General features: G+C 42.7%; 1 protein-coding gene across 1 annotated transcript in view; it reads right to left on the reverse strand.

The window, feature by feature from the left end:
- Positions 1-22193, reverse strand: part of LOC129855285 (voltage-dependent R-type calcium channel subunit alpha-1E-like) — a 173695-nt gene that overhangs the window by 34968 nt on the left and 116534 nt on the right. The window contains exons 8-19 of the mRNA XM_055922777.1: positions 11670-11773; positions 11291-11406; positions 11098-11151; positions 9259-9324; positions 4968-5177; positions 4577-4689; positions 3915-4027; positions 3235-3366; positions 2313-2382; positions 2023-2140; positions 1843-1910; positions 1640-1731 (exon numbers count right to left, since the gene is read on the reverse strand). Of these exons, the coding sequence (XP_055778752.1) occupies positions 1640-1731; positions 1843-1910; positions 2023-2140; positions 2313-2382; positions 3235-3366; positions 3915-4027; positions 4577-4689; positions 4968-5177; positions 9259-9324; positions 11098-11151; positions 11291-11406; positions 11670-11773 (1256 nt within the window). The remainder of the gene's footprint in view (positions 1-1639; positions 1732-1842; positions 1911-2022; positions 2141-2312; positions 2383-3234; positions 3367-3914; positions 4028-4576; positions 4690-4967; positions 5178-9258; positions 9325-11097; positions 11152-11290; positions 11407-11669; positions 11774-22193) is intronic.

Below are 22193 nucleotides of genomic sequence, written 5' to 3' on the forward strand. Positions count from 1 at the left end.
TTCCCATATTGTAACATAGTGTGTCCCCATCTTGTATCATTGTGGGTCCCCATCTTGTAGTATAGTGTGTTCCCATCTTGTAGTATAGTGTGTCCCCATCTTGTAGTATAGTGTGCCTCCATCTTGTAGTATAGTGTGTCCCCATCTTGTTGTATAGTGTGTCCCCATCTTGTAGTATATTGTGCCTCCATCTTGTAGTATAGTGTGTCCCCATCTTGTTGTATAGTGTGTCCCCATCTTGTAGTATAGTGTGTCCCCATCTTGTTGTATAGTGTGTCCCCATCTTGTAGTATAGTGTGTCCCCATCGTGTAGTATAGTGTGACCCCATCTTGTAGTATATTGTGCCTCCATCTTGTAGTATAGTGTGTCCTCATCTTGTAACAGTGTGTCCCCATCTTGTAACATAGTGTGTTCCCATCTTGTAGTATAGTGTGTCCCCATCGTGTAGTATAGTGTGACCCCATCTTGTAGTATATTGTGCCTCCATCTTGTAGTATAGTGTGTTCCCATCTTGTAGTATAGTGTGTCACCATCTTGTAGTATAGTGTGTCCCCATCTTGTATCATTGTGGGTCCCCATCGTGTAGTATAGTGTGTTCCCATCGTGTAGTATAGTGTTTCCCCATCTTGTTGTATAGTGTGTCTCCATCTTGTAGTATAGTGTGTCCCCATTTTGTAACAGTGTGTTCCCATCTTGTAGTATAGTGTGTCCCCATCTTGTAGTATAGTGTGTCCCCATCTTGTAGTATAGTGTGTCCCCATCTTGTAGTATAGTGTGTCCCCATCTCGTAACATAGTGTGTCCCCATCTTGTATTGTAGTGTGTCCCCATCTCGTAACATAGTGTGTCCCCACGCTATGCTAGACCATGTGCATGTACATGCATTTCCACCAGACATACTTGGAGTCCTGTAAGTTCTGTGAGGCAGACCATCCATATAGGAAATCAATATTGTGAGTTTTGATTAAATAACATTACTTTATGACTCATCTCTTGTAACCCAAATGGCTTGTCCAGATGTATGTATGTAACCCATACCCTTCCTAATACTTGGTAATTCTTCTAAAAACATAATGCTTACAAAAAAATCAGTCTTGTGAAAATGAGGGAGCCTAAGTACTGCAGTAAATTTCTCTCATGGGAATGAAATAATAATTTGGATGCCAGTAATGCTGTCTCTATGACGATGGTATAAGCTCATCCCTGCAGAGACTAGGAAGCCTGCTGGTAGCCATGGTGATATGAACGTCATTATGAAGGTATCTACGACTGTCTGGGGCTCCATAATACAGCTCCACTTACAGTAGCCTGTACCTAGATCAAACTAACTAAATCAAGTAACCAGTAACACAAACTAGAATCGAATCTAGTTCAAACCTGGGGCTCTTATGCATTACAAGAGAAATTCCCCTGTCCTTTTGCAAAACCCTAATTCCAAGGTATAGCACTACGTAAGAAAATTGCCCATAGTGAAACTTTCTCAGCCTCAATCCCTCCCGTCCTTTAATGTTGGTTGTGCTGCAGAAGCAGCCCCTGGTGAGACTACACAGTGTTAGTACTGTAAGTTAGCAGTCTGTTCGAGTCCTGAAGGCGACGGAGAGGAAGGGGAACAGGCAGCAGGGGTACACACATAACTTACTCTGATGACATCAAGGAAGACATGGCCCCTACTTCCTTTGCTTTCTGGAGAGCATGTTTCTGATTGAAAGCAGCCTCTTCGTCCTCTTCTTCCTAAATATAAGATTGCATTGAACATAATTTTAGAAAATCACTGATGTTGTTGAGAGCAGCTATCATCTTCAATTGTGAGAAGACTAGTACATTCTTGAAAGGAGGTTTTACCTTGGTTAGTTCCTGGGCATTAGCCAGATTGTCCACAGCGATGGCCAAGAAAACATTCAACAGCGTGTCTGGTCACAGTCATGTCAAGGACCTAAAACGATCAAATAATCTACAGAATCCACACATCAGACATCTCACATATGCAGTAGGAAAAGTGATTTTCTGGCTAAGAAAGGATACAGTTGCCAAAGAGTGTGAGTACAATGAAGTATATGGAGGACCACATTCCTGACTTCACTCCTCCCTGGGAGCGGATCCCATTGTACATCACCTCATTCCAGTCTTCTCCTGTCAGGATCTAGATAAGGCATACCACACACCTCAACATTCAGACAGGATATACATGTAGATCATCTGTAGGTTCATGACAATGTATGATTTCCACATGCAAAGCTTTGATTCCTGTCAATCGTACGGATCGATTCCTAAATCAAAAACACAAAAATCAAAACAATTGAGTTGGGCCAGACCTGAAATACAGTCATGATGGCTGCAGGAAAAGTATCAAAGTTTGTAGGAGTGTAGTCTTCAAAGATGAACCTGCATTGAAAGAGGAAGACCGAGAGGACATTGAGTTGAGCCAAGATTTAAAATGTAGTCCAAGATGGGGACACACATTATTTCTTCCCAGACAGAGAAACCAATTATTGAATTTTCATTTTCTGGGTAATAGAAGGGGAACCTTTTCCAAGGTCTGTTTTCTTTTCTGTATTCCAGTGGCCAGGCAATGTCCGTCTTTATGCACTGCATTCATTGAAGTGACAGTTTCCCAGAAACGGTCCTTTACCCGTGGGAACATAGTGGCACAACAACTAAGACTAGATGTGTGACAGAATCTGCTAGGGCAAGACTGAGTCCTGTCAGGGTGTTTCTAAATATGCAACAGGGAATGAAAATGTACACTGTAATATTACATTTATCACAAGAAGCATGACGGCATGATGACACAAACCATTTACATTTACATTTACATTTAAGTCATTTAGCAGACGCTCTTATCCAGAGCGACTTACAAATTGGTGCATTCACCTTATGACATCCAGTGGAACAGCCACTTTACAATAGTGCATCTAAATCTTTTAAGGGGGGGGGGGGGGGGGGGGGGCAGAAGGATTGCTTTATCCTATCCTAGGTATTCCTTGAAGAGGTGGGGTTTCAGGTGTCTCCGGAAGGTGGTGATTGACTCCGCCTTCCGGAGTCAATCACCAAACAATCAATTCAAAAACCAATCAATCAAGTCAAAAACCAAACAATCAATTGTACTACATTCATTACATTGACTGCCAGTATCCATCATAGTTTGTGATTAGACTAGACCTGATAGACATGGAATGGTAGTTTGTTTTATTGGTCACATACACATATTTAGCAGGTGTAGCGAAATGCTTGTACCTGCCACCAAAGAGCTGCATGCCCAGCAGAGCAAAGACCAGGATAAAGAGGAAGAGGAGGAAAATGAGGCTGATGATTGATTTCATAGAATTCATCAGGGATACCACCAGGTTCCTCAGCGACGCCCAGTATCTGTCAATCACAACCAACCAGAGGCGGGATTAGTTCCATTTGAATTCAGCCAAAATAAGAGACAATCAATTAATTAAAAATGAATCAATTTTGTTATTGTGGGGGTTTCAATTGATTTGCCACCAGCCTTGCAACGGACATATCTGCATATCTTATCCCTATCAACATCACACCTATGTAACACCCAGCAACCAAAATCTAGGACATCAATACCTAGGTGCCAGTGCTTGCTAGCAGGTTGACGTTTTTTTGTCATGAATCTTGCCCTGGAGGCAGAACTGAGCGATTTCCGCTAGATGGGCCAGCTGAAATGTTAAAATGTGCTATTATCGTAAAGAATAATTAAAACAAAAATTACCCTTAATTTAATGTTAGGGTTAGGCATCCGGTCATGTGCCAGCAAGTGACCTTTTTGCAGAGCCGCCTCCAAGGCAAGATTCAAGACAATAAACGCCAACCTGCTGCTTGCTATGCGTTGCCTCCTTGCATGCTGCAGGAATAATGTTATAAAGCAATAGGCAGGAGTAGTGAGGAGTCCTTGGACTAACTTGGTGATCTTGAATATCCTCAGCAGACGGAGCGCACGCAGCACACTGATGCCAAAGGACATGCCAGGCCTGAAGAATCCCCACATCACCTCAAATATGCTTCCCACTATCACCTGTTAACAGACCCAGTAACAACATCTCTGACAGCTGAAACACACCAACAGCAGCCTTCAACATACAGTAAACAGAGAGACAAAGATAAAGGATGTCTTTCACTCTCAGCATGAGTGCTGAGGTGCACGGTTTTATATAGTTGGTATACAGTGTCAGAAGTTACTTTTTTCATAGCATGTTAGGATCATTTACGCAGCAGGTTAGGAGAATTAGGTTAAGGTTAGGAAAAGTGTTAGGGTTAGTTAAAATAAAAAATTATCCAGATGGGAATCAAACATGAAACTTTTGACGTTACTTTGAGATAAACTGTATCCTGTCTAGCCATGACCAGAGGTGACAGAAACATTAACTGCACTACATTAACTAAATTATGCCCATCAGTGTTAATTTAATTAAGAAGTCTTTAAGTCACCGTCCAACGTTTTAAGTAAATAATTTCCTCTCACTCCCTCATAATGGGTGCAATGTTACAATCTATGTCCCTGTCTTTCCCTCTGGCTTGTTTTCTCCATGTTGGTTAAGGATGAAGGAGAAAAATAAAAACTCACCCCGCAGTCGAAGCGATTGAAGGCGGAGTGGAAGTAGAGTCTGGGTCCCAGGCTGTACATCTTTAAACACATTTCAGTGAGAAACAGACCCAGAAAGAGGAACTCTGCATAGTCTGAAATACGAACAACAACAACCCTCATGAACACAGTAAGAAACAAACATCTCAAAGATTAACGTCACCAGACATGATTTATTTTGGATGGAGAGGATGGTACGTACCCGTGTGTGTGTGTGTGTGTGTGTGTGTGTGTGTGTGTGTGTGTGTGTGTGTGTGTGTGTGTGTGTGTGTGTGTGTGTGTGTGTGTGTGTGTGTGTGTGTGTGTGTGTGTGTGTGTGTGTGTGTGTGTGTGTGTGTGTGTGTGTGTGTGTGTGTGTGTGTGTGAGACTTACAGAGGAACACAGACAGCCAGTGGGGTTGGTTGTGATGGACGATGGCAACACAGAGTGTGTTGAGGGCCACCAGGCCCAGTACGGTCCAGTAGAAGATGTGTGTCTTCACCATGCGGCGGATAGAGATCCGCAGCAGACGCTCCTTACGCTTCAAATAAGCCGTGGGTCCTCTCTTAGCACTCCTGATGCTGGCTCTGGTCATCGGGATGCCTAGAGGGGAGAGTCCAGTCAGGATCATAACTAAAACCACCTTAGTGGTAGAATGACAAATGCACATTTTCTTCTAGATCTTTTCTCTTTGAAACTTTTCACCTGCACAACAGAAACACTTTGTCCAGGCCTTCTCATCTATTTAGCTTAGCCACTGACTGTAACACGTAATGACGCCTGGAAATGATGAGCTGCCATTTCCAGTTTATTCCCAAAACGCCAATGGCAATCTCCTCCTCTGTAATGAGTCTAATATGGAGGGGGTGCCTGCTGGCAGATCGTTCAACCATTCAGGATGTCAGTTACGAACCATTGTTCTTTTCAGTGGCTATGTACATACAGTACCAGTCAAAAGTTTGGACACAAATACAGTACTCATTCAAGGGTTTTTCTGTATTTTTACTATTTTCTACATTGTAGAATAATAGTGAGTACATCACAACTATGAAATAACACATATGGAATCATGTAGTTACCAAAAAAGTGTTAAACAAATCAAAATATATTTTATCGTTGACAGATTTGCGCACTCTTGGCATTCTCTCAACCAGCTTCACCTGGAATGCTTTTCCAACAGTCTTGAAGGATATCCCATATATCATGAGCACCTGTTGGCTGCTTTTCCTTCACTCTGCGGTTCCAACTCATCCCAAACCATCTCAATTGGGTTAAGGTCGGAATATTGTGGAGGTCAAGTCATCTGATGCAGCACTCCATCACTCTCCTTCTTGGTCAAATAGCCCTTACACAGCCTGAAGGTGTGTTGGGCGATTGTCCTGTTGAAAAACAAATTATAGTCCCAATAAGCACAAACCAGATGGGATGGTGTATCACTGCAGAATTCTGTGGTAGCTATGCTGGTTAAGTGTGCCTTGAATTCGAAATAAATCACAGACAGTGTCACCAGCAAAGCCCCCCCCCCCACACCATCACACCTCCTTCTCCATGCTTCACGGTGGGAACTACACACATGGAAATCATCTGTTCACCTACTCTGCGTCTCACAAATACAAGGCGGTTGGAACAAAAAAATCTCAAATTTGGACTCATCAGACTAAAGGACAGATTTCCGCCGGTCTAATGTCCATTGCCCGTGATTCTCGGCCCAAACAAGTCTCTTCTTCTTATTGATGTCCTTTAGTAGTGGTTTCTTTGCAGCAACTGGACCATGAAGGCCTGATTCATGCAGTCTTCTCTGAACAGTTGATGTTGAGATGTGTCTGTTACTTGTACTCTGTGAAGCATTTATTCGGGCTGCAATTTCTGAGGCTGGTAATTCTAATGAATTTATCCTCTGCAGCAGAGGTAACTCTGGGTCATCCTTTCCGCTGGCGGTTCTCATGAGAGCCAGTTTCATCAAATCAAATTTTATTTGTCACATACGCCGAATACAACAGTTGTAGAAGTCACAGTGAAATGCTTACTTACAAGCCCTTAACCAACAATGCTTTAATAAGTTTTAAGAAAATAAGTGTTAAATGAAAAAATAGAAAATAAAAGTAACAAATAATTAAACAGCAGCATTAAAAAAACAATAGCGAGTCTATATACAGGGGGTACCGGTACAGAGTCAATGTGTGGGGGCACCGGTTAGTGGAGGTAATTGAGGTAATATGTACATGTAGGTAGAGTTAAAGTGACTATGCATATATAATAAACAGAGAGTAGCAGCAGTGTAAAAGAGGGGTCTGGGTAGCCGTTTGATTAGCTACCAGCTACCAAATAGCTGTTCTACCCCCAAGTTATGGCTTGGGGGTAGAAGCTGTTAAGAAGCCTTTTGGACCTCGACTTGGCACTCTGGTACCGCTTGCCGTGCGGTAGCAGAGAGAACAGTCTATGACTAGGGTGGCTGGAGTCTTTGACAATTTTTAGGGCCTTCCTCTGACACCGCCTGGTATAGAGGTCCTGGATGGCAGGAAGCTTTGCCCCTGTGATGTACTGGGCCATACACACCCTCTGTAGTGTCTTGCGGTCGGAGGCCGAGCAGTTGCCATACCAGGCAGTGATGCAACCAGTCAGGATTCTCTCAACGGTGCAGCTGTAGAACCTTTTGAGGATCTGAGGACCCATGTCAAATCTTTTCAGTCTCCTGAGGGGGAATAGGTTTTGTCATGCCCTCTTCACAACTGTCTTAGTGTGTTTTGACCATGATAGTTTGTTGGTGATGTGGACACCAAGGAACTTGAAGCTCTCAACCTGCTCCACTGCAGCCCCATCGATGAGAATGGGGATGTGCTCGTTCCTCCTTTTCCTGTAGTCAACAATCATCTCCTTTGTCTTGATTACGTTGAGGGAGAGGTTGTTGTCCTGGCACCACACGGACAGTTCTCTGACCTCCTCCCTATAGGCTGTCTCATCGTTGTCGGTGATCAGGCCTACCACTGTTGTGTCATCGGCAACTTGATGATGGTGTTGGAGTCGTGCCTGGCCATGCAGTCATGAGTGAACAGGGAGTACAGGAGGGGACTGAGCACGCACCCCTGAGGGGCCCCCGTGTTGAGGATCAGCGTGGCGGATATGTTGTTACCTACCCTTACCACCTAGGGGCGGCCCGTCAGGAAATCCAGGATCAAGTTGCAGAGGGAGGTATTTAGTCCCAGGGTCCTTAGCATTGTGATGCGCTTTAAGGGCACTATGGTGTTGAACGCTGAGCTGTGGTCAATGAACAGCATTGTCCAGGTGGGAAAGGGCAGTGTTGAGTGCAATAGAGATAGCATCATCTGTGGATCTGTTGGGTATGCAAATTGGAGTGGGTCTAGGGTTTCTGGGATAATGGTGTTGATGTGAGTCAGGACCAGCCTTTCAAAGCCCTTCATGGCTACAGACGTGAGTGCTACGGGTCAGTAGTCATTTAGGCAGGTTGCCTTAGTGTTCTTGGGCACAGGGACTATGGTGGTCTGCTTGAAACATGTTGGTATTACAGACTCAGTCAGGGACAGGTTGAAAATGTCAGTGAAGACACTTGCCAGTTGGTCAGCGCATGCTCGGAGTACACGTCCTGGTAATCCATCTGGCCCTGCGACCTTGTGAATGTTGACCTGTTTAAAGGTCTCACTCACATCGGCTACGGAGAGCGTGATCGCACAGTTGTCCGGAACAGCTGATGCTCTCATGCATGTTTCAGTGTTACTTGCCTCGAAGCGAGCATAGAAGTAATTTAGCTCGTCTGGTAGGCTTGTGTCACTGGGCAGCTCGCGGCTGTGTTTCCCTTTGTGGTCTTAATAGTTTGCAAGCCCTGTCACATTCAATGAGCGTCGGAGCCAGTGTAGTATGATTCAATCTTTGTCCTGTATTGATGCCTTGCCTGTTTGACGGTTCATCGGAGGGCATAGCGGGATTTCTTATAAGCTTCCGGGTTAGAGTCCCACTCCAAGAAAGCGGCAGCTCTATCCTTTAGCTCAGTGCGGATGTTGCCTGTAATCCATGGCTTCTGGTTGGTTCATCATAGCGCTTGATGGTTTTTGCGACTGCACTTGAAGAAACTTTCAAAGTTCTTGACATTTTCCTGATTGACTGACATTCATATCTTAAAGTAATGATGGACGGTCATTTCTGTTTGCCTATTTTAGCTGTTCTTGCCATAATATGGACTTGGTCTTTTACCAAAGAGAGCTATCTTCTGTATACCACTCCTACCTTGTCACAACACAACTGATTGGCTCAAACGTATTAAGAAGGAAAGAAATTCCACAAATGAACTTTTAACAAGGCACACCTGTTAATTGAAATGCATTCCAGGTGACTACCTCATGAAGCTGGTTGAGAGAATGCCAAGAGTGTGCAAAGCTGTCATCAAGGCAAAGGGTGGCTACTTTGAAGAATCTCAAATATAAAGTATACTTTGATTTGTTTAACACTTTTTTGGTTACTACATGATTCCATGTGTTATTTCATAGTGTTGATGTCTTCACTAGTATTCTACAATGTAGAAAATAGTACAAATAAAGAAAAAACATTGAATGACTAGGTGTGTCATAACTTTTGACTGTTACTGTGTACACTCACTCACTCACTCACTCACTCACTCACTCACTCACTCACTCACTCACTCACTCACTCACTCACTCACTCACTCACTCACCCACAGAAGCGATGTCACCATACTGCTGGTCCAGTCCTCTCCTCTTGATTGTGGCCCTCTTCAGCACTGCAGCCAAAGGTTTCACATTGTCAGCCCGCAGAAAGCTCACCCAAAACACAATATTTATGACACTCCAGCACAGAGAACGTGTCAGGACACACACACGTAGATATACAAGATCATGAGGGTATTAATAACGAGGTGAGAAGAAAATGGTGAAAATAATTAACACATTTACATGCCACTATGTTTGGTGCTTTGGGTATTGTAAAACAAGAGCAAAACAGATGCCTTTAGTGAACATGGGTAAAAGCATACAGCAACATGATGTTAATAAGATATGCAGAATGATGAACCAGACTAAACTACAACTAATTGTTGTTGTTGTTGGTTCTATTCTCTTGGCTATAGCCCACACTCACAGTAAGTTTATATGGAGATCACTGGTGCAATGTCTAATTGTAGCCATATCATACTAAAGAGCGGTTTTGAAGCACACATATAATTCTATATGTCCCTGACTATATATATATATGACTATGACTATATATATATGTCCCTGTCCCTGACTATATGTCCTCTCCTACACCCCCACCACCTTTTGGTACGGATCTAATTGATTTATTCATATTTACCTCGACTTTCCCCCTTTTAATAAGCCACTGAACCAATATTCATAGTGGCACACACTGGCTGCATCCGGTCATTTCATTTCTGTTGCTAAGGCAACATCGGCACACTCCTTAATCTAGAGTAGACTAATGCATCTTCTGCATTTACAGCTACTTTTTGTTTTCTGGTGCCAAGTTTTATTTTGGAGGTCAGAATGTGTCGTGGTTTAAGTGGGTTTGTGGAACAATAGCTAGGACTATTTTAGCGTTCATGTCAGATTCAGTTGTTGCAAAGGAACAAAAGATGGCAAGGAATTGTAGAATAGAAGTTGTTCCTCACCATGGTTACCGCTTGTATTCCATTCAGACAGCCTCGTGGGAGCTGTCAATCAACATTTAATAAAAACGATTTGTTTGTTGGGGGGGGGGGGGCGAAAAATCATGCTTCACTTGATATGGTCATAGCTTTGTGTACTGTAAGTGTGTCTGGTAGGTTTAAAAGTCCATATTGATAGTGAGGTACCAGAGATGATTGCTTTTGGGGGTACAGCATGCACAGTCCTCAATAGTCAACTAAGTAAAGTTGTTTTTGAAGTGCACCACACCAGAAGCAACAACAACGGTATTTTAGGAATAGCTGTTCTTATGAAGATTTGCATCTAAATATGTCTATGGTATACATACAGTACATATCATTATTATACACAAGCCCAGAGACATATACATACAGGATAACACACACGTTTAGAGTCTTGGGAGACAAAACTTCACAAAATAGTTACACTCTTATGAGAAAGTTAATTACTGTCGCAGTCAACCAAACAGATAGTACTGTACGTTCCAACACTCAATGACACAAAACTGATACATTTAATACTTCAGGAGAGACTGACAACACATATTCTTTCTCCCTAGCACTTACCTACGTAATACAATGTTATCTATGCATCACACACAGTGCATAGGGTAATATGATATTAATGAATGAACAATTCCTACAAAATGAAATGTTTTCTACGAATTATATATTTCAATGTAGGCCTATGTTATAGTTATGTTTACAACGTGTGGTTGACAGTCTTAGAGGACAAGAAGATGATAATGAATCTATTCAGATATTCATGGGTTTAAAACAGAATCCCATAAATCCTGTACAGACAGATTAACTGTAAACTATGTAGTGATGTACAGACAATATAACCAAATCGGGCCATCTTTCCAGTCTTACCATCAAGAGCAGACGGTCCTGAATTCTTATTATCCTCTGCAAGCATCACCTCCTCTGCAAAGCAGACCCAACAAAGAGGTCTGATTCATACAGTAGAAACTTAAATATCAAGGAGATTGTGTTTCGGAGTTAACCTTTCAAAAGCAGGACGTGAATTAGATCTATAGTGTGGTACAGATAGTGGTTTCACTACCTGCTTTGTTGATCCAGGCCCGGTAGCCATTGAGTTCCCTCTCAATCTGCTGTTGCCTCCGCAACTTCATGAACGCCCTGCGGTTCTCAACCCGCTCCCTCTCTTTGGCAAACTCTCTGCAAGCCAAAATCAACAGGAGTTAATGACTGTTCTTAGACATGTTGTTCAGTGCTGACCTGACCTCCCTCATCATTCAGACACCAGGGGAGAGAAGGGGGGGAGGGGGGTACTCAACTCGTGTCTCCTTTACATGCAGTTAATTAGAGTAGATTGTGAGTCAACCTTTTATATAAAACTAATTAACTTGTGCAGACAGTGACAGTGTGTATTAAAGCTGTCAGCCACCCCAGCACAATGTGATGCTGTAACGTCGACTCACCCTGAGAGCACTCCCAATACCAGGTTCAACACGAAGAAGGAGCCAATGATTATCAGAGGGATGAAGTACATGCAGTTCCACGTGGGGCCTAAAGCATCGTTGGTCTGTGGAGATACAAAACAAAGAGCTGACAATGAAGCGCACTGTATTATTACACTGTATTATTATACTGTATTATTATACTGTATTATTACACTGTATTATTACACTGTATTATTATACTGTATTATTACACTGTATTATTATACTGTATGTACAAAGTATTCACACCCCAACATTTTGTTGTGTTACAGCCTGAATTTAAAATGGATTCAATTTATATTTTTGTCACTGGCCTTCACGCAATACCTCATAATTTCAAAGTGGAATTCTTTATATTTTATTTTTTACAAATCAATTAAAATGTATAATATGAAATGTCTTGAGTCAATAAGTATTCAACCCCTTTGTTATGGCAAGCCTAAATAAGTTTAGGAGTAAACATTTGCTTAACAAGTCACATAATAAGTTGTATGGATTAACTCTGTATAAATAATAGTGTTTAAAAAAAAAATCAATTACTACCTCATTACTGTACATCTCTGTACAAATACAGCGCATTCGGAAAGTATTCAGACCCCTTGACTTTTTCTACATTTTGTTACGTTACTCATTACATTTTGAATGCTTAGCAGGACAGGAAAATTGTCTAATTTACACACTTATCAAGAGAACATCCCTGGTCATCCCTACTGCCTCTGATCTGGCAGACTTTTTGCAAATGTACAAAAAATAAACATCTGAAATATCACATTTACATAAGTATTCAGACCCTTTACTCAGTACTTTGTTTAAGCACATTTGGCAGCGATTACAGCCTCACATCTTCTTGAATATGAAGCTACAAGCTAGGCACACCTGTATTTGGGGAGTTTCTCTCATTCTTCTCTGCAGATCCTCTCATGCTCTGTCAGGTTGGATGGGGAGTGTTGCTGCACAGCTATTTTCAGGTCTCTCCAAGGATGTTCGATCGGGTTCAAGTCCAGGCTTTGGCTGGGCCACTCAAGGACATTCAGAGACTTGTCCAGAAGCCACTCCTGCGCTGTCTTGGCTGTGTGCTTAGGGTTGTTGTCCTGTTGGATAGTGAACCTTCGCCCCAGTCTGAGGTCATGAGCACTCTGAAGCAGTTTTTCATCAAGGATTTCTCTGTACTTGCTCCATTCATCTTTCCCCTTGATCCTGACTTGTTTCCTAGTCCCTGCCGCTAAAAAACATCCTCACAGCATGATGCTGCCACCACCATGCTTCACAGTAGAGATGGTGCCAGGTTTTCTCCAGATGTGATGGTTGGCATTGAGGCCAAAGAGTTCAATCTTGGTTTCATCAGACCAGAGAATCTTGTTTCTCATGGTCTGAAAGCCCTTAGGTGCCTTTTGGCAAACTCTAAGCGGGCTGTTATGTGCCTTTTACTGAGGAGTGGATTCTGTCTGGCCACTCTACTACAAAGGCCTGATTGGTGGAGAGCTGCAGAGATGGGTGTCCTTCTGGAAGGTTCTCCCATCTCCACAGAGGAACTCTGGAGCTCTGTCAGAGTGACCATCGGGTTCTTGGTCACCTCCCTGACCAAGGCTCTTCTCCCCCAATTGCTCAGTTTAGCTCTAGGAAGAGTCTTTGTGGTTCCAAACTTCTTCCATTTAAGAATGATGGAGGCCACTGTGTTCTTGGGGACCTTCAATGCTGCAGACATTTTTTGGTACCCTTCCCCAGATCTGTAACTCGACACAATCCTGTCTCGGAGTTCTACAAACAATTCCTTCGACCTCATAGCTTGGTTTTTGCTCTGACATGCACTGTCAACTGTGGGACCTTATATAGACACTTGTGTGCCTTTCCAAATCATGTCCAATCAATTGAAATTTCCACAGGTGGACTCAAATCAAGTTATAGAAACAGCTCAAGGATGATCAATGGAAACAGGATGCAGCTGAGCTCAATTTCGAGTCTCATTGCAAAGGGTCTGAATACTTACGTAAATAAGGAATGTCTGTTTTTTTTTTTTAACACATTAGCAAAAATGTCTAAAAACCTGTTTTCACTTTGTCGTTATGGGGTACTGTGTTTAGATTGATGAGGAAATAAATCAATTTAATCCATTTTAGAAAAAGGCTGTAACGTAACAAAATGTAGAAAAAGTCAAGGGGTCTGAATACTTTCCGAATGCACTGTCTCTTTAAGGTCCCTCAGTCGAGCAGTGAATTTCAAACACAGATTCTACCACAAAGACCAGGGAGGTATTCCAATGCCTCACAAAGAAGGGCACCTATTGGTAGATGGGTAAAAAAAAGACATTGAATATCCCTTTGAGCATGGGGAAGTTATTAATTACACTTTGGATGGTGCATCATACACACCCAGTCACTACAAAGACAGGCGTCCTTGTTAACTCATTTACTGGACAGGAAGGAAACCACTCAGGGATTTTACCAGGCCAATGGTGACTTCAAAACAGTTACAGAGTGTAATAGCTGTGATAGGAGAAAACTGAGGATGGATCAACAACATTGTAGTTCCTTCACAATACTCATCTAATTGACAGAGTCAAAAGAACAAAGCTTGTACAGAATACAAATAATCCAAAACATGCATCCTGTTTGCAATAAGGCACTAAAGTAAAACTGCAAAAAATGTGGCAAAGAAATGTACTTTATGTCCTGAATACAAAACGTTATGTTTGGGGCAAATCCAACACATCACTGAGTACCACTCTTCATATTTTCAAGCATGGTGCTGGCTGCATCACGCTATAGGTATGCTTGTCATCGGCAAGGACTAGGGAGTTTTTTCTGATAAAAATAAATGGAATATGGCTAAGCACAGGCAAATCCTAGAGGAAAACCTGATTCAGTCTTCTTTCCAACAGACACTGGGAAACAAATTCACCTTTCAGCAGGACATAAAACACAAGGCCAAATTGGACAAAGAATTTTTCTTTAATGAGTCGGATGAGAGGGATTTACTCCAGACACCTGAACAGGCCCTCATCCCTGTCGTTCGCTGGAGAAAGAGACAGAGATTTCGCGGAAGGAGATCGGGGTGCCTTGAGGGCCTGTTCAGGTGAGGGCCTGTGAGGATCAGGTGACAAGTGGCCTTTGCCATCCGTACTGTTAGCCAACATACAATCGCTAGAAAATAAATGGGATGAACTAAAAGCACTTATATCCTACCAATGGGACATTAAAAACTGTAATCTTATGTTTCACCGAGTCGTGGCTGAATGACGACATTAATAACATACAGCTGGCGGGTTATACACTCTATCGGCTTTATAGAACAGCAGCATCTGGTAAGACAAGGGGTGGCGGTGTATGTACATTTGTAAACAACAACTGGTGCACGATATCTAAGGAACTCTCAAGGTTTTTCTCACCTGAGGTAGAGTATTTCATGATAAGATGTAGACCACACTATCTACCTAGAGAGTTTTCATCTGTATTTTTGTAGCTGTCTACATGCCTCTGTTAGCAATTTATGTTATTCTTAATTACACAAAATCCAAAGCAGATCAGGAGAAAAATAGTTTTTTTTGAGAAGGACAAATTAAGATATGCTGAGAGGTACAGTTGAAGAAGTTTACATACACTTAGGTTGGAGTCATTAAAACTCGTTTTTCAACCACTCCACAAATTTCTTGTTAACAAACTATAGTTTTGGCAAGTCGGTTTGGACGGTTAGGCATGACACAAGTCATTTTCCCAACAATTGTTTACAGACAGATTATTTCACTTATAATTCACTGTATCACAATTCCAGTGGGTCAGAAGTTTACATACACTAAGTTGACTGTGCCTTCAAACAGCTTGGAAAATTCCAGAAAATTATGTCATGGCTTTAGAAGCTTCTGATAGGCTAATTGACATCATTTGAGTCAATTGGAGGTGTACCGGTGGATGTATTTCAAGGCCTACCTTCAAACTCAGTGCCTCTTTGCTTGACATCATGAGAAAATAAAAACAAATCAGCCAAGACCTCAGAAAATAATTGTAGACCTCCACAAGTCTGGTTCATCCTTGGGATTAATTTCCAAACGCCTGAAGGTACCACGTTCATCTGTACAAACAATAGTACATAAGTATAAACACCATGGGACCACGTAGCCGTCATACTGCTCAGGAATGAGACGCGTTCTGTCTCCCAAGAGATGAGCGTTCTTTGGTGCGAAAAGTGCAAATCAATCCCAGAACAATAGCAAAGGACCTTGTGAAGATGCAGGAGGAAACAGGTACAAAAGTATCTATATCCACAGTAAAACGAGTCCTATATCGACATAAGCTGAAAGGCTGTTCAGCAAGGAAGAAGACACTGCTCCAAAACCACCATAAAAGCCAGACTACGGTTTGCAGCTAAACATGGTGACAAAGATCTTACTTTTTGTAGAAATGTCCTTTGGTCTGATGAAACAAAAAATAACTGTTTGCCATAATGACCATTGTTATGTTTGGAGGAAAAAGTGGGGGGGGCTTGCAAGCCAAAGAACACCATCCCAATCATGAAGCACGGGGGTGGCAGCATCATGTTGTGGCGGTGCTTTGCTGCAGGAGGGACTGGTGCACTTCACAAAATAGATGGCATCATGAGGTAGGAAAATTATGTGGATATATTGAAGAAACAACTCAAGACATCAGTCAGGAAGTTAAAGCTTGGTCGCAAATGGGTCTTCCAAATGGACAATTTTTTTTATTTTTTTATTTCACCTTTATTTAACCAGGTAGGCAAATTGAGAACACGTTCTCATTTACAATTGCGACCTGGCCAAGATAAAGCAAAACAGTTCGACACATACAACAACACATAGTTACACATGGAGTAAAACAAACATACAGTCAATAATACAGTGAAAAATAAGTCTATATACAATGTGAGCAAGTGAGGTGAGATAAGGGAGGTGAAGGCAAACAAAATATATATATAAATAAATAAAAATATAAAAAGGCCATGGTGGCGAAGTAAATACAATATAGCAAGTAAAAGCACTGGAATGGTTGGTTTGCAGTGGAAGAATGTGCAAAGTAGAGATAGAAATAATGGGGTGCAAAGGAGCAAAATAAATAAATAAATACAGTAGGTAGGTGAGGAGGTAGTTGTTTGGGCTAAATTATAGATGGGCTATGTACAGGTGCAGTAATCTATGAGCTGCTCTGACAGCTTGTGCTTAAAGCTAGTGAGGGAGATAAGTGTTTCCAGTTTCAGAGATTTTTGTAGTTCGTTCCAGTCATTGGCAGCAGAGAACTGGAAGGAGAGGCGGCCAAAAGTTGAATTGGTTTTGGGGGTGACCAGAGAGATATACCTGCTGGAGCGTGTGCTACAGGTAGGTGCTGCTATGGTGACCAGCGAGCTGAGATAAGGGGGAACTTTACCTAGCAGGGTCTTGTAGATGACCTGGAACCAGTGGGTTTGGCGACGAGTATGAAGCGAGGGCCAGCCAACGAGAGTGTACAGGTCGCAGTGGTGGATAGTATATGGGGCTTTGGTGACAAAACGGATGGCACTGTGATAGACTGCATCCAATTTATTGAGTAGGGTTTTGGAGGCTATTTTGTAAATGACATCACCGAAGTCGAGGATTGGTAGGATGGTTAGTTTTACAAGGGTATGTTTGGCAGCATGAGTGAAGGATGCTTTGTTGCGGAATAGGAAGCCAATTCTAGATTTAACTTTGGATTGGAGATGTTTGATGTGAGTCTGGAAGGAGAGTTTACAGTCTAACCAGACACCTAGGTATTTGTAGTTGTCCACATATTCTATGTCAGAGCCATCCAGAGTAGTGATGTTGGACAGGCGGGCAGGTGCAGGCAGCGATCGGTTGAAGAGCATGCATTTAGTTTTACTTGTATTTAAGAGCAATTGGAGGCCACGGAAGGAGAGTTGTATGGCATTGAAGCTCGCCTGGAGGGTTGTTAAAACAGTGTCAAAAGAAGGGCCAGAAGTATACAGAATAGTATCGTCTGCGTAGAGGTGGATCAGAGACTCACCAGCAGCAAGAGCGACATCATTGATGAATACAGAGAAGAGAGTCGGTCCAAGAATTTAACCCTGTGGCACCCCCATAGAGACTGCCAGAGGCCCGGACAACAGACCCTCCGATTTGACACACTGAACTCGATCAGAGAAGTAGTTGGTGAACCAGGCGAGGCAATCATTAGAGAAACCAAGGCTTTCGAGTCTGCCGATGAGGATGTGGTGATTGACAGAGTCAAAAGCCTTGGCCAGGTCAATGAATACGGCTGCACAGTATTGTTTCCTATCGATGGCGGTTAAGATATCGTTTATGACCTTGAGCGTGGCTGAGGTGCACCCATGACCAGCTCTGAAACCAGATTGCATACCGGAGAAGGTATGGTGTGATTCGAAATGGTCGGTAATCTGTTTGTTGACTTGGCTTTCGAAGACCTTAGAAAGGCAGGGTAGGATAGATATAGGTCTGTGCATACCTCCAAAGTGGTGGAAAATGGTTTAAGGACAACAAACTCAAGGTATTGGAGTGGCCATCACAAAATTTGTGGGCAGAACTGAAAAAGTGTGTGTGAGCAAGGAGGCCTACAAACCTGACTCAGTTACACTAGCTCTGTCAGGAGGAATGGGCCAAAATTCCCATGTGGAGGACTACCCGAAATGTTTGACCCAAGTTAAACAATTTAAAGGCAATGCTACCAAATACTAATTGTGTGTATGTAGACTTCTGACCCACTGGGAATGTGAAGCTAAAATAAAAGCTGAAATAGATCATTCTCTGCTATTATTCTGACATTTCACATTCTTAAAATAAAGTGGTCATCCTAACTGACCTAAGACATGGAATTTGTACTAGGATTAAATGTCAGGAATAGTGAAAAACTGAGTTTAAATGTATTTGGCTAAGATGTATGTAAACATCCAACTTCAACTGTAGATGTTCAGTCTCCCCTGTCCTCAGCTTTTCTCAACCGAACAAAGGAACATGATGCCATTTATAACCCTCACCCTATCCTGGGGTTGACCAATCAGAAGTCCTTGCAGTACAACTGGCCAATGGGTTATTAATAAGTATCCTGCTCCCGACTCAATGTACAGAACATAGCACACGTAGCTCTGAATTCAGGAGTGACATTCCACAGATTCTAAACAGATGTTGAACTGAAACCCAACTCCTATTTACAATTCCCTATTGACCATTAGTACTATATTAGTACCATCAGCACCATTAGCAATCTCGTCCTCTCATTCTCTCAAACTCTCAAACTCTGTGTTGTGTATTTACCCTCAAAATATTCTAATACCACCACAGACCGATGTTTGCACTAAGACAACACTCAATGAGCTGTATACCACCATAAGCAAACAGGAAAATGCTCATCCAGAGGCAGCGCTCCTAGTGGCTGGGGACTTTAATGCAGCGAAACTTAAATCAGTTTTACCTCATTTCTATAAGCATGATAAATGTGCAGCATGAGGAAAAAAAATTCTAGACCACCTTTACTCCACACACAGAGATGTGTACAAAGCTCTCCCTCGCCCTCCATTTGGCAAATCTGACCATAATTCTATCCTCCTGATTCCTGCTTACAATCAAAAATTAAAGCAGGAAGCACCAGTGGTCAGATGAAGCACATGTTAAACTACAGGACTGATTTGCTAGGACAGACTGGAATATGTTCCAGGATTCTTCCTATGGCACCACATCAGTCACTGGCTTCATCAATAAGTGCAACGATGACGTCGTCCCCACAGTGACTGTACGTACATACCCCAACCAGAAGCCATGGATTACAGGCAACATCCGCACTGAGCTAAAGGGTTGAGCTGCCTCTTTCAAGGAGCAGAACTCGAACCCAAAAGCTTATAAGAAATCCCGCTATGCCCTCCGACGAACCATCAAACAGGCAAAGGGTCAATACAGGACTAAGATCGAATCGTACTACACCGGCTCCGACGCTCGTCGGATGTGGCAGGGCTTGCAAACCATTACAGACTACAAAGGGAAGCACAGCCGAGAGTTGCCCAGTGACACGAGCCTACCAGACAAGCTAAATAACTTCTATGCTAGCCTCAAGGCAAGTAACACTGAAACATGCATGAGAGCATCAGCTGTTCTGGACGACTGTGTAATCACGCTCTCCGCAGCCGATGTGAGTAAGACCTTGAAAAACATCCACATTCACAAGACTGCAGGGCCAGATAGATTACCAGGACGTGTACTCCGAGCATGTGCTGACCAACTGGCAAGTGACTTCACTGACATTTTCAACCTCTCCCTGTCTGAGTCTGTAATACCAACATGTTTCAAGCAGTAGACCATAGTTATTGTGCCCAAGAACACTAAGGTAACCTGCCTAAATGACTACCGACCCGTAGCACTCACGTCTGTAGCCATGAAAGGCTTTGAAAGGCTGGTCATGGCTCACATCAACACCATTATCCCAGAAACCCTAGACCCATTCCAATTTGCATACCGTCCCCAACATATCCACAGGATACAATCTCTATTGCACTTCACACTGCCCTTTTGACACCTGGACAAAAGGAACATCTATGTGAGAAAGCTATTCATTGACCACAGCTCAGCGTTCAACACCATAGTGCCCAAGGGTAGGTAACAACATATCCACCACGCTGATCCTCAACACGGGGACCCTCAGGGGTGCGTGCTCAGTCCCCTCCTGTACTCCCTGTTCACTCATGACTGCATGGCCAGAAACAACTCCAACACCATCATCAAGTTGCCGATGACACAACAGTGGTAGGCCTGATCACCGACAACGATGAGACAGCCTATAGGGAGCAGGTCAGAGACCTGAACGTGTGGTGCAAGGACAATAACCTCTCCCTCAACGTGAACAAGACAAAGAAGATGATTGTTGACTACAGGAAAAGGAGGACTGAGCATGCCCCCATTCTCATCAACGGGGCTGCAGTGGAGCAGGTTGAGAGTTTCAAGTTCCTTGGCGTCCACATCACCAACAAACTAACATGGTCCAAGCACACCAAGACAGTCATGAAGAGGGCACGACAAAACCTATTCCCTCTCAAGAGACTGAAAAGATTTGGCATGGGTCCTCAGATCCTCAAAAGTTTCTACAGCTGCACCATTGAGCGCATGCTGACTGGTTGCATCACTGCCTGGTATGGCAACTGCTCGGCCTCCGACCGCAAGGCACTACAGAGGGTAGTGCGTACGGCCCAGTACACCACTGGGGCAAAGTTTCCTGCCATCGAGGACCTCTATACCAGGCGGTGTCATAGGAAGGCCCTAAAAATTGTCAAAAACTCCAGCCACCCTAGTCATAGACTGTTCTCTCTGTTACCGCACGGCAAGCAGTACCGGAGTACCAAGTGTGGGACCAAGAGGCTTCTAAACAGCTTCTACTCCCAAGCCATAAGACTCCTGAACATCTACCGTAATCAAATGGCTACCCAGAATATTTGCATTGCTCCATCCCCCCCAAGCTGCTGCTACTCTCTGTTTATTATATATGCATAGTCACTTTAACTCTACCTACATGTACATATTACCTCAATTACCTCGACTAACCGGTGCCCCCGCACATTGATTCTGTACCGGTACCCCTGTATATAGACTCGCTATTGTTATTTTAATGCTGCTCATTAATTATTTGTTTGTTTTATTTATTAATTTATTTTTTAGGTATTTTCTTAAAACTGCCTTGTTGGTTAAAGGGCTTGTAAGCAAGCATTTCACTTTAAGGTAATATCTGTTGTATTTGGCACATGTGACAAATAACATTTTATTTGAAAAATACACTGGAGTGGTTTACCAAGATGAAATTGAATGTTCCAGAGTGACCTAGTTACAGTTTTGACTTAAATCAGCTTTGAAATATATGGCAAGACTTGAAAATGGCTGTCTAGCAATGATCAACAACTAACTTGACAGCTTGAAAAATAAATAAATAATGTGCAAAGCTCTTAGAGGCTTACCCAGAAATACTTACCCAGTAATCACTGCCAAAGGGGATTCTAACATGTATTGACTCATGGGGGTTGAATACTTATCTAATCAAGATATATTAGTAGAAAGAGGAGGAAGGGAAGCGCTACTAAGGTACACAATAGTATATTTTGGTAGACAGAAGGTGCTCTTTGGTAAAAGGGGTAAATTGGTCATCAAAAAGAAAGGAAGACCAAGGCACTCTTCATATAATTAATTAAAATGCCTTTATTAGTATGGCATGTTCAATAGAAACTGTCACGATCGTCCATGGGAGAGAGATAGGACCAAGGCGCAGCGTGTAAATAATACATCTTCTCTTTATTTAGGAGAGGAACTAACGAAGCAAAACAACAAATCCAAGAACGTGAAACCAAAACCGACTAAATGCAAAACATGCAAACCTGAAACAAACCTCGACACAGACTAAGACACAGACTAAATCAATGACCCCACAAACACATGATGCCTATGGCCGCCTAAAATATGGCTCCCAATCAGAGACAAATGAAAGACATCTGTCTCTGATTGAGAAACCACTCAGGCAACCATAGACATACCTA

Source organism: Salvelinus fontinalis, chromosome 5, assembly GCF_029448725.1.
Source record: "Salvelinus fontinalis isolate EN_2023a chromosome 5, ASM2944872v1, whole genome shotgun sequence".
Classification (NCBI taxonomy): domain Eukaryota; kingdom Metazoa; phylum Chordata; class Actinopteri; order Salmoniformes; family Salmonidae; genus Salvelinus; species Salvelinus fontinalis.